The sequence below is a fragment of the Myotis brandtii genome, unplaced genomic scaffold, assembly GCF_000412655.1.
Source record: "Myotis brandtii unplaced genomic scaffold, ASM41265v1 scaffold1012, whole genome shotgun sequence".
NCBI classification, from domain to species: Eukaryota; Metazoa; Chordata; class Mammalia; order Chiroptera; family Vespertilionidae; genus Myotis; species Myotis brandtii.
Window position 1 is genome coordinate 294,376 of NW_005353371.1, and position 12,848 is coordinate 307,223.

A 12,848-nucleotide genomic window follows, 5' to 3' on the forward strand; every position below is an offset into this window, starting at 1 on the left:
AAGAAAAAGGAGAATATATATTTATGGAGAAAACACCACAGAGCCAATAGATAAACCAAACAAATACAAACACCAAACACTCAGTAAAGAGGGTGGGGGCAGAATATATAGAGGGTGAGCTGATATACAGGAAATAAGGTTAAGAATTAGATAAATATGGGGAGGACCTCAGTTCAGTATAGAGGAAGTAGGGAAGGGATGAGTGGAAAAGAAGAGAAAGAAGGGGAACAAAATAATATATTTACAAAAAAATTGATTTAAAAATGGTATAAAAATAGAAAATAGCAAGTAAAAATAAAATAAAATTGAATGATGAAAAAATAATGTGAAAAGAAGTAGAAAATAAAGCAACAAACAAAAAAGGAAAACAAAGAAAAAAGCAAAAAAAAGCTAACAAAATAATAATATAAAAATAAAAATGGGAAATTGAAATGTAAATCCTTTGGCTGACTTAAGATCCCAGTTTTCTGGAATGTCTGTGATTTTTTTTCTTCTGTTTCTGGGACTGAAGGCCAGACCCTGTTAACTCCCAGGGACTAATCAGATTATTTTATTCCTTTGTACCATTCAGGGTGGAATCTGGGTGTGGTTGTATTCCTTGCCTGGGGGCTGGAGGGAGGGGTTATAACTTTAGGAAAAAATGGCTGCCCAGGTCCTGGGCTCAGGCATGACTCAGCACTCAATTTGCTGCCAACTCTCCTGGACCCCCTTCTTTCTCCAGCCTCTCCCCAGAGTCCACTTGTCTGCACCTTCTCCCGCTCCTCAGCACGGGTGAGTGTCTGTATCCGAAATGTCCTATGAACAGGGTTCAGTGAAAACAAACAAACAAACACCAGCCGCAGAAACGGGGAAGACTGAGTCTCTGGGAGCTCCTCTCTTACTGGCACTGCATGGTCTGGTCAGCGCTTCAGGCTGCCCCCTCTGGGCTCAGTCTTTCATAATTATGGCACCCAGATCTCAAATCCCCTGGCTCCAACAGTCCTGCAGATCTCCTTTCCCCCGTCAGAGGCTGAGCCTGTCCCAAGGGATGCGGCTGGGTGCCGCAAGGTTTCCCTCTGACCCTCTGGGCTCAGAGGTCTGGCAAACTTTCCTGCCCAGAACCCTGGTTTTTACCTTTCCAGGGGAACTCTGCCCTTCCCAGCTGCAAACTGTCTCACCACCTGAGACTGCTTTGCCAATTCAGGGTAGATATTATTCGTTTCAGCTGCTCATTCTGTTTGCTCTGGGACAAGCATTGGGACACGTTTGCCTATTCCACCACCATCTTGTCTCTTCTCTCGATAATATGAACATTTTAATGATCTTAATTTTTCCTCTCCATAAACACCATATATGCTTCCATTTATAGTTTACACTAGAGGCCTGGTGCACGAAATTCATGCAAGGGGGGGGGCCGGGAAGGGTATGTCCCTCAGCCCAGCCTGCACCCTCTCCAATCTGGGACCCCTCAAGGGATGTCTGACTGCCCGTTTAGGCCTGGTCCCACACCAGGATCGGGCCTAAACGGGCAGTCAGACATCCTTCTCACAATTCAGGGCTGCTGGCTCCCAACCACTCGCCTGCCTGCCTGCCTGCCTGATTGCCCCTAACTGCTTCTGCCTGCCAGTCTGATTAGCCCCTAACCACTCCCCTGTCAGCCTGATCAACACCTAACTGCTCCCCTGCAGGCCTGGTCTCCACCAACTGCCCTCCATTGCCGGCCCGGTCACCCCTAACTGCCCTCCCCTGCAGGCCTGATCGCCTCCAACTGCCTTCCCTTCCAGGCCTGGTCCCTCCCAACTGCCCTCCCCTGCTGGTCTGGTTTCCCCCAACTGCTCTCCCCTGCAGGCCTGATCTTCCCCAACTGCCATCCCATGCCGGCCATCTTTGACCACATGGGGGCGGCCATCTTGTGTGTTGGAGTGATGGTCAATTTGAATATTACTCTTTTATTAGCTAGGATTCCAATTATAGTTTACATTTAATTTTATTTTGTATTAGTTTCAGGTGTAGAACATAGTGTTTAGACAAATTTTACAGTTTTCTGCCTGATATTTTCAGTACCCCTAACACCCCTATGTATTTTAGAATCATGTGCCACTTCAATATGAAAATATTGCAGATTTCAATAAAGGGCCTTGTACATGCCAAGTCTTAAATTGTTCCTCAATGTCCAGGCTCTGGTTACAGTGTTAGGGTTCTACTGGAAAGACTTCTTTTGAGTGTGATCTTATGATTTCAATATACGTGTCCATGTGTCCTAAAAATCAATATGAAGTAACCCTCGGGCTCATGAGTAGAGGACTTTTGTAGAGGGCTAAGTTGTCCTGCCTTGCTCATGCCTGAGCTCTAACTTCCTAACCCCATGAAATGAGAAAGGCAAAAGGTCAAACTGAGTTACTAACAAATATTATAAAAACAAATGATCATTCATACTCCTCCACAAGAATATTTTCATTCATTCAGATGTATCTTTCTACTTCTAATAATCTGGGGTACTTCAGGACAATATGGCCAAATACATTTTGTTCCAAGTTGTATTTTCACATACCTCCTGGTCTCTCCTGTTTGGTGATAAGTATAGAAGAGAAAGCTATAAGGCCCATATTTTATTCGTGTCATTAAAACTTTATGCAGATATAACAGTATGTTTCATGGACTGCTGCATCAAATGGTTATAATGGAGATGAGTTTTCTCACAAGGAATTGATGGGGTTAAAATAGAAGTATTTTAATTTATTAATATAGATGTTGTTCAAGGTGCTCTTTACCCTGACATTAGAGAGCAATGAAGACTTGAAGTGATGGCCCTGACTGGTTTGGCTCAGTGGATAGAGCGTTGGCCTGCATACTGAAAGGTCCCAGTCAAAGGCGTGTACCTTGGTTGCGGGCACATCCCCAGTTGGGGATGTGCAAGAGGCAGCTGATCGATGTTTCTCTCTCATCGATGTTTCTAGCTCTCTATCCCTCTCCCTTCCTCTCTGTAAAAAATCAATAAAATTTTTTTTTTTTTTTTTAAAAGAATACACTTGGCATAAAGCACAAGTGGGCAACTCAGCTAGTCTGAGCGCCCCACCTGGTGGGTGGGGGTTCAAGGGTTTAAAAACAAAACAAAACAACTTGAAGTGATGAAAGTAAAATCATATCAATAAATTCCATGTGTGCCCTACTTGGTTTGGCTCAGTGGATAGAGTGTCATCCTGTGGACTGAAGGGTCCCAGGCTCGATTCCGGTCAAGGGCACATGCCCAGGTTATGGGCTCAATCCCCAGTGGTGGGGCGTGCAGGAGGCAGTGGATCAATGATTCTCTCTCATCATTGATATTTGTTTCTGTCTCTTTTTTCTCCCTTTATCTCTGAAATCAGTAAAAATATATTTAAAAAATAAATAAATAAATTACATGTGTTCTTCTGGAAGTGAGTGTGGCAAATTCATAACAGTCTTAAAATCATGCTATAGACTGAATGTTGGGGACCATGTGTCCTATGTGAAATTCCTATGAATTAATGTGTAGATCCTCAGTGCTATCTGACCCATTCTCCTCTATGCATATGTGGGATGTTTTAGGACTCAGTGACCTTTGAGGATGTTAATGTGGAGTTCACCATGGAAGAGTGGGCTTTCCTGGATTCGACCCAGAAGAAACTCTACACAGATGTGATGCTGGAAACCTTCTGGAACCTGGCATCAGTAGGTAGTTATGACAAATTCTTTTTTTTAAATATATTTTTATTGATTTTAGGAAAGAGAGGGAGAGAACGAGAGAAAAATCAATGATGTGAGAGAGATTGGCTACCTCCTGTGCTCCTCATGTTGCAAAAGAGCAGAGAAAAACTAAGCAATGCTTTAGAGAAAAAGAATTACACTGTTTATTTATGCCGGTGGATTCAGGGAATAACTTTCCAAATCTGGGTAAAGTAACACGCAGGGGGCTTCTCTTTTATATCTTTCTGGGGTCTTTGTCCCAAAAATATGGATTATGCTTCTTGTCCTTTTCATGGGCTTTGCAGGAAGGCCCCCTGGTGTTCGGGGTCTCCAGGCCATATCTGATGGTCTGGCCTGGCGCCAGCATTAACAACCCTCCCTCTGGGCCAGTGCACTGTTCACAGTTTTATGGCCTCTGTAACAGGTTCTGCAAGACCAGTTTCTGTGAAAGAGGTAGTGACTTAATTATAGGTTATCAAGAATGTACACTGGGCTGGCTGGCATGGATTCAGATTGCTAGTCCCCCTGCCCCCCCCCCCCCTCCAAATATCAGGGTTACATTGGAATCAGCCTTTTAGCCTCCTCACTCACACTAGGGATCTAGCCTGCAAACCGGTCCTACTGGGAATTGACCTGTGACCTTCTGGTTCATTGGTTGACTGTCAACCACAGAGCTACTCTGGCCGGCAACAACTTGTTACTTATTTAGTCAATTGGAAAGCTAGTGTTGCTTTCTCATCAATACTGTTTCAAGAACTGAAATATGGGAAAGCAGTACATTGCTAATTAAACTAGGAATGATCATAGCTCATTGTGTCCCTAAAATTTAAACATTTTTTATATTCTTTAATAGTTTATAATGTTTTTTCTAGCATGTATTTTAGAAGAAAAATGTGAAGACCTTGATAGTGAAGATCAGTATGAAAATCATGGGATGAATCATAGGTGAGTCACATTGACATGAGAAAGCATTAAGAGCATCTTTGTTGTTGTTGTTTTTTAAATGGTTTTATATACTTATTTTATTTATTTATTTAATATTTTAAAATTTATTTCAGATAGGTAGGGAGAGGGCGAAAGAGAGACAAACATCAATGATGAGACAGAATTATTGGCACCTGCCTCCTGCATGCCCCTCACTTGGAATCAAGCCCAGAACCTGGGCATGTGCCCTGACCGGGAATCAAACTATGACCTCCTGGTTCAGAGGTTGGCGCTCAACCACTGAGCCACACTGGTGGTGCAAAAATATGTTTTTATTAATTTTAGATTGTGGAGGTGAGAGGGAGAGATAGAAACATTGATTAGCTGCCTCCTGCATGCCCTATACTGGGGTTAATAAGTCTACAGTCTGGCCATGTTCCCTTTTGGGGAATTGAACCACCAATCCCGGTGCGTGGGTCCATGCTGAACCAGTGAGCCACATGGGCCCAGTCCACAAAACAATCTTAAAAACAGGTAACCCAATTGTATCAGCCCCATTTTAAATGTATTGATTCTTCTAATAATCTCTAAATGTTTTTTTTCTGAAATATGACCTAATGTTTAGTGTCTAAAAAAATAATTACACTTGGAAACTATATACAGAAGTACCATTAATGAATATAAGTGTTTTTATAATATCTATGATCCAGCCTATTTCAGAGGTTTTAGGATATCCACTTTCAAAAATTGGAATTTACAGAAACATCACACTTTCATTGAAAACAGTAAAAATGTCATTGTCATATGACATTGTCATTGTCAAATATTAAATCATTAACCGAGTATTAATAATATGCTTCTGATTTTTACAGCAGTCATACAGTAGAGAGACTCTGTACAAGGAACGATGGTAGAGAATCCAGAGAAAACTTCAGCCAGATTCCAAATCATAATGAGAAGAAGGAAACTCCTGCTGAAGTAAAACAACCTAAAGCCACGTGGTGTAGGCAAATCTTCATGCATTATTTATCCTTGAATAACCACCTGAGCTCTCACATTGGACCCAAACTATACCTGTGTCAGCAATACGAAGAAAACCTTTATAAATGTAAGGATCCTGAGGAAGCTTTCAAGCATCACCAACATATTCGAAGACATGAAGGCAGTCCCAGTGGGAAAGCTTTCTGCTATTCAACTTCCCTTAGAAATCATGAAAGAATGCATATTGGTGGGAAACTGTATGGGTGTGGGAAAGGCACTAGTCGTCTCATTTACTCTAAAATTTACAAAAATACTCATAGTGGAGAGGAACCATATCTAAGTAAGCAATGTAGCAAAGCTTTCAGGTCTCCCAAGTACTCTGGAGAAAATGAAAGAAGACACAGTGGAGAAAAGCCCTGTCAGTGTAAGAAATCTGGCAAAGCTTTCAGTTCCACTTCTCTTAGAAATCATGAAAGAACATTTACTGGCGAGAAACCTTATGAATGTAAGCAATGTGGGAAAGATTTCTCTCGTCGAGCTTCCCTCCAACGTCATGAAAGAATTCATACTGGGGAAAAGCCCTATAAATGTCAGCATTGTGGCAGAGCTTTCTGTGATCTAGATGCCCTCCAACGTCATGAAAGCATTCATACTGGGGGAAAACCCTATAAATGTGAGCATTGTGATAAAGATTTATCTAATCAAACTTCCCTCCGACGTCACGAAAGCATTCATACTGGGGAAAAACCCTATAAATGTGAGCATTGTGGCAAAGCTTTCTGTGATCGAGGTGCCCTCTATCGTCATGAAAGAACTCATACTGGGATAAAACCCTATGAATGTAAACATTGTGGCAAAGGTTTCGACTATCCATCTTCTCTCCAAGATCATGAAATAATTCATACTGGGGTAAAACCCTATGAATGTAAGCATTGTGGAAAAGCCTTCAGTTATCTACAGTCCTGTCGAAGGCATGAAAGAACACACACTGGAAAAAAGCCCCACGTATGCCAGCAATGTGGTAAGGCTTTCAGTCTTTCCATGTATCTTAGAATTCATGAAAGAATTCATACTGGGGAAAAACCCTATGAATGTAACCATTGTGGTAAAGCTTTCTCTGATCCAAGTTCCCTCCGACGTCATAAAAGAACTCATAATAAGGAAAAATCCTATTAATGTAAGCAATGGGGGAAATCCTTTATTCATCCTAGTTCCCTTTGAATTCACAAAAACATTCATAATGTAGATAAATCATAAGGAAAGAACTCACAGGGAAAATAAGCCCTATCATTGTAAAGGTTGTAGAAAAGCCTTTGAGTATGCTAGTTCTTTCTTTTTATCCTCAACCTGAGGATATTTTTCCATTGAGAGAGTGGAAGTCAGAGAGAAAGACAGAGAACAATATTGATGTGAGAGAAACACATCAATTCGTTGCCTCCTGCACGTGCCCAGACATTAAAGCACACATAGTGGAGAAAAGCTCTATTAATGTAAGGAATGTGGTAAAGCTTTCAGTTTTACCAAGTCTCTTAGAAAGCATGGAAGAAAGAACACATACTGGGGGGAAACCTTATGAATGTAAGCAATGTGAGAAAGCCTTCAGTTGTCTCACACATCTTGGAAGACATAAAAGAAGTAATGGAAAGAAGCCTCCTGAGAGGGGCTGGTCCTGGGCGTAGGGTTGTAGGAGGAGGCACTAGGGTGGGGTGGGGTCCCTGACACACTGGCTTCGGCCTTATTTTCCTGGGTCCCCACTGGAGTGGGCTGCTGAGTGGTGGCTGTGCAGGTGCCGGATCCCAGGGAGGTGCCCAGCCCACATGCAGTACACATCTGCTCCAGGAACTGAGTGCTTCACCTGACGTGCACCTGACCTCACAGTCCTGGCTCTGTGTGCATCTTGGACGCCCGGCCACTGGGCTCTGCTCTATCCTACTGGGGCACCTGGGGCAGAACTGCTCTCTTTGCAGGTCCTCTGCCTTGGCTCTGAAGGTCTGTGGGACTTGGAGCAGCTGCAACAAGCAGGCCAGCCACCCGAATCCCATGGGCAGACCTGTGGCTCTCATCCCCAGGAAACTGACTTTGGAAAAGAACAATGGGATGTTTTGAATTTAGGCACACATGTTAGGAATGCAAGGATTTTTTAGTCTTCTTTCTTAGATGGATTCAAAGCAGATTACTGGAATACAGTGCCTTACTTTACAGTGTACAGAGTGATGGCATAATTGCAAAAAATATTTTCTTAAGTATATTACAACATTTTTAGTGGAAACATTTTTGCCTAAGATTAACTGAGTTATCCTACTGGCACAAAATAAAATGACTGACCTTGAAAAATGCAAAGTTGAGAGATATTAAAGCACTAGTTTGGATTAGTAAATAGAAATATTACTGTGATCTTATCACTGAATGAGGGACATCAGGCAAGATACAAAACATTTCTAGCCCTATAAGAGATTAGATGGTAAATAGTTACCATCGTTAAATTAATCTTGAATAAGTAATGACCAAACAATTCCTAATAAGACTAAAAATTCCTCCTTTTTTACCTGGAAGTAGATTTGAGACCCATATTTAAAAACAATTTGGCCCTGGCCAGTTTGGCTCAGTGGATAGAGCATTGGCCTGGCGACGGAGGGTACCAGGTTTAATTCCTTTCAAGGGCACATGCCTGGGTAGTGGGCTCCAGTAGGGGGCTTGTAGGAGGCAGCCGATCAATGATTCTCATTGATATTTCTCTCTTTCTCCCTCTCCCTTCCTCTCTGAAGTCAATAAAAAATATATTTTTTAAGCAGTATATCTTATACAGAATAAAATAAACTTTAAAGACAATTTGATTGTTTCTAAATTTTTATGGGTGGGATTCATGAACTGACAGTGTATGGAAATAAAACGAATAAGTAAAGTGGGAGACTTAGAAAAATGAATGCAGTAAATGGTTCTGCTTCTTGGTTGATGCTAAGCTACCCCAGAGTTATTGCATCTGTAGCTTTCAGCTTTACAATGAGTACAATCCTAGATACCTGTCTCACCAACAATTACATAGGTAAATCACTTTCAATCTGATCAAGTTGCCTGCTTTGGTATTTTATGGTTATGAATCGTACCATTCAGTAAAAAGCTAAAAATGATCTGCCATGTCATAGGCCCAGACACTTCAGTGACTTCAAAAAGGTGAAGGCTTTTTAGTGGAGGTTAATTGTTTGTAAGCAGTGAAAACAACTCTGGCTAATTTAAGGAAGGCAGGCATTTCTCTGAAATGGGGCAGATGAAGACAGGCCTGTGAAAGGACCCAACAAGGGCAGCTCAAGTCCTGTCAGGGTCTGCCTGGAATGGGTCTGCATTAACCAGGGTCTCCCTTGGCTTTACTGCCCACAGAGTTGAATTGCCCAGATCCCTTTAGTTCCATGACCACCCCTAGGCCACAGGAGGGGGAAGAGTATTGAAAGATGTTCCCATTGAGACTTAATGCAGAGGTAGATGGTGGGTCCCCAGTGAAAATAGAGTTATTGTCACAAAAGAAGAGAGAAGAAATATGGTGTGGGCAAAAACAAGAGATATGTTGTTCAGGTAGGAATATAGTTATTAATGGTGAAAATGAAGAAATATTGGTATAAGGAAGCATCTTCCTTTCACTTGCGGATGTGAATTAGAAAATGATGGTGTCCTATTTGTATGAATTTATTATATTTCCTGCCTGTCAGATTCATTGGACATTGTATATGATATAGACATTATGTATTTATTGAACATCAAATGGGAGACAGAAGAAACTGTGTTGTAGGCCCCAACCCCTTCAATGTAGTCATGCAAAATAAGACAAGGCAGTGTAAGAAATATCGCAACTAAATATTAAGGGTAGTACAGTATGTTTCATAGGAGTTTTAAAGTAAAAAGAAAATACTTTTCTGGGCAAGTTTTATAGACGTTAAGTTTTGTTTGTCTGGGATCTTGAAAGATGAGTTGGGTTCTAGAAAGAAAAAACAGTGTATTTGTGGGGCATTCCAGAAAGCTCATTCAGGCTAGAGGAAAAGGAGCATGAAATGGAAGTCGTGGAAGATAGATAGACAGCCATTCCACTTCCCTCAGCGCAGTGCACTCTACTCCCTTACTTAGTAGGTCTTTGGATGTGAAGTTGTACTTTGAAAATGCAGTTATGTTAGAGCTGAGTTTCTTTTCAATAGCCTTTTCTTCATCAGCTAATCTTGAGAACTATAATAACCATAAAGGATGGTCTGAAATTAAACCACTTTAATTAGAAGCAGTTTATGGCAGATAGTCATGTCCCAGGCTAGGATCTCCCTGACAAAACTCAATCTTTCCCTTACCTACCCTGTCCATTGTGTTTTGCATCTAAGATAGAATACCTTGGCAATGTCAGGGTGACTCCCCCTATTTCAGACCCCTCAGTGCAGCAGGGCTGTGACTATAAATCCTCTCATTGTTATTGTTATGCTAATCATTAACTATTAACTACCCCGTACCCAGCTATGTAAAATATATATGTATGTCTATCATTTTGCTTTTCATCCTATCCCAGGGTTTCCCTGCTTTACTTCCTCTCAGCTTCCTAATATAACCCCAATGGATTTCATGTAACTCACTTGGATATTCTCTTTTGACTGTAATGTATAAAATAAGGTACCAAACTGCCATACTCTGGGTATTATCTCAATTCATTGAGATTTTGCCTCCTGGCAATGAAATCATAAATATTCTCTATAGGTTTGAAAGATTCTTACATTGATGGGATCCAGTTTTCTGATAAATCTCAATGTTGCTGGATTAAGCAGTGTAACTGTGGTAAGCAGCAGGAATGACACCCAGTGTCTGACAGGTGGGGTCAGACCCAACTGAGTTCTGCAATCTTGGTACTTGGTTCTGGCTAGGTAAGAATAAAGGGCAAGACCCAAACTGTAAGATAACATTTATTGGGTAAATTACAGAAGTAGGAGAAGTAAGTCTTAGAGGAAATGGGCTTAGGAAAGGAGTTAAGGAGGTAATGGAAGTGCCCTTGGAGCTTGGGAGTGCAAGCTAATAACCAGTTTATAAGACAGGGGTCCAGAATGAGGGCCAGGAGTACGTGCGAGTGACTCTGAGCTTTAGTGGGTCTGATGAAGAGTTCTGGATTCTCTATTCTGCTGGTGCTGCCTTAACCCTTTGAGTACCAACCAATATCCTAGGAACTATGCTAAAATTGCCAAGGCATTTTGGTGATTTTACAGCAGTTAAGGAAAAAAATTATGAATCGCAAGTAAATGAAGTTACATGTTCAAAAACTTAAGTAAACCTTTACTACATTTGTTTTCATCTTTGACATATATTGTTTGCTGATTTTATTATAAAATACTAGTAGAAAAAAATTTGACTTTTGAATTGCCCAGATCCCTTTAGTTCCATGACCACCCCTAGGCCACAGGAGGGGGAAGAGTATTGAAAGATGTTCCCATTGAGACTTAATGCAGAGGTAGATGGTGGGTCCCCAGTGAAAATAGAGTTATTGTCACAAAAGAAGAGAGAAGAAATATGGTGTGGGCAAAAACAAGAGATATGTTGTTCAGGTAGGAATATAGTTATTAATGGTGAAAATGAAGAAATATTGGTATAAGGAAGCATCTTCCTTTCACTTGCGGATGTGAATTAGAAAATGATGGTGTCCTATTTGTATGAATTTATTATATTTCCTGCCTGTCAGATTCATTGGACATTGTATATGATATAGACATTATGTATTTATTGAACATCAAATGGGAGACAGAAGAAACTGTGTTGTAGGCCCCAACCCCTTCAATGTAGTCATGCAAAATAAGACAAGGCAGTGTAAGAAATATCGCAACTAAATATTAAGGGTAGTACAGTATGTTTCATAGGAGTTTTAAAGTAAAAAGAAAATACTTTTCTGGGCAAGTTTTATAGACGTTAAGTTTTGTTTGTCTGGGATCTTGAAAGATGAGTTGGGTTCTAGAAAGAAAAAACAGTGTATTTGTGGGGCATTCCAGAAAGCTCATTCAGGCTAGAGGAAAAGGAGCATGAAATGGAAGTCGTGGAAGATAGATAGACAGCCATTCCACTTCCCTCAGCGCAGTGCACTCTACTCCCTTACTTAGTAGGTCTTTGGATGTGAAGTTGTACTTTGAAAATGCAGTTATGTTAGAGCTGAGTTTCTTTTCAATAGCCTTTTCTTCATCAGCTAATCTTGAGAACTATAATAACCATAAAGGATGGTCTGAAATTAAACCACTTTAATTAGAAGCAGTTTATGGCAGATAGTCATGTCCCAGGCTAGGATCTCCCTGACAAAACTCAATCTTTCCCTTACCTACCCTGTCCATTGTGTTTTGCATCTAAGATAGAATACCTTGGCAATGTCAGGGTGACTCCCCCTATTTCAGACCCCTCAGTGCAGCAGGGCTGTGACTATAAATCCTCTCATTGTTATTGTTATGCTAATCATTAACTATTAACTACCCCGTACCCAGCTATGTAAAATATATATGTATGTCTATCATTTTGCTTTTCATCCTATCCCAGGGTTTCCCTGCTTTACTTCCTCTCAGCTTCCTAATATAACCCCAATGGATTTCATGTAACTCACTTGGATATTCTCTTTTGACTGTAATGTATAAAATAAGGTACCAAACTGCCATACTCTGGGTATTATCTCAATTCATTGAGATTTTGCCTCCTGGCAATGAAATCATAAATATTCTCTATAGGTTTGAAAGATTCTTACATTGATGGGATCCAGTTTTCTGATAAATCTCAATGTTGCTGGATTAAGCAGTGTAACTGTGGTAAGCAGCAGGAATGACACCCAGTGTCTGACAGGTGGGGTCAGACCCAACTGAGTTCTGCAATCTTGGTACTTGGTTCTGGCTAGGTAAGAATAAAGGGCAAGACCCAAACTGTAAGATAACATTTATTGGGTAAATTACAGAAGTAGGAGAAGTAAGTCTTAGAGGAAATGGGCTTAGGAAAGGAGTTAAGGAGGTAATGGAAGTGCCCTTGGAGCTTGGGAGTGCAAGCTAATGGTAACCTGCCTGGGGGAGAAGGAGAAAGAGGGGAAGGGGAAGGTACAGGTGTGCTCCAGGGAGGGAGAGCGCACTGGGTCCTCCTTCCTAAAGGTTTTAAGGGTGGAGATTTCAGGGGAGGTCCCAGGGGAAGAGCTGAATGGAATATTCTGTAGCTTTCCAGGTGTGTCCATTCAGGGATGTGGCCTCCACTGATGGATTGGCCGGCACCAGGACAGGGGTCATTATTCA

The 12,848-nt window shown here is 41.2% G+C and overlaps 2 protein-coding genes across 2 annotated transcripts in view; both read left to right on the forward strand.

Annotated features, from left to right (window-relative positions):
• LOC106723586 (zinc finger protein 14-like) overlaps positions 1-7,229 on the forward strand; it is a 14,899-nt gene extending 7,670 nt beyond the window's left edge. Inside the window, exons 2-4 of the mRNA XM_014535128.1 lie at positions 3,547-3,673; positions 4,557-4,629; positions 5,481-7,229. Coding sequence (XP_014390614.1) covers positions 3,547-3,673; positions 4,557-4,629; positions 5,481-6,765 — 1,485 coding nt within the window. The 3' untranslated portion in view covers positions 6,766-7,229. The remainder of the gene's footprint in view (positions 1-3,546; positions 3,674-4,556; positions 4,630-5,480) is intronic.
• The window catches only part of LOC102260538 (zinc finger protein 791-like), a 40,334-nt gene that overhangs the window by 7,660 nt on the left and 19,826 nt on the right, over positions 1-12,848 (forward strand). The gene's annotated exons all lie outside the window — the stretch shown is intronic.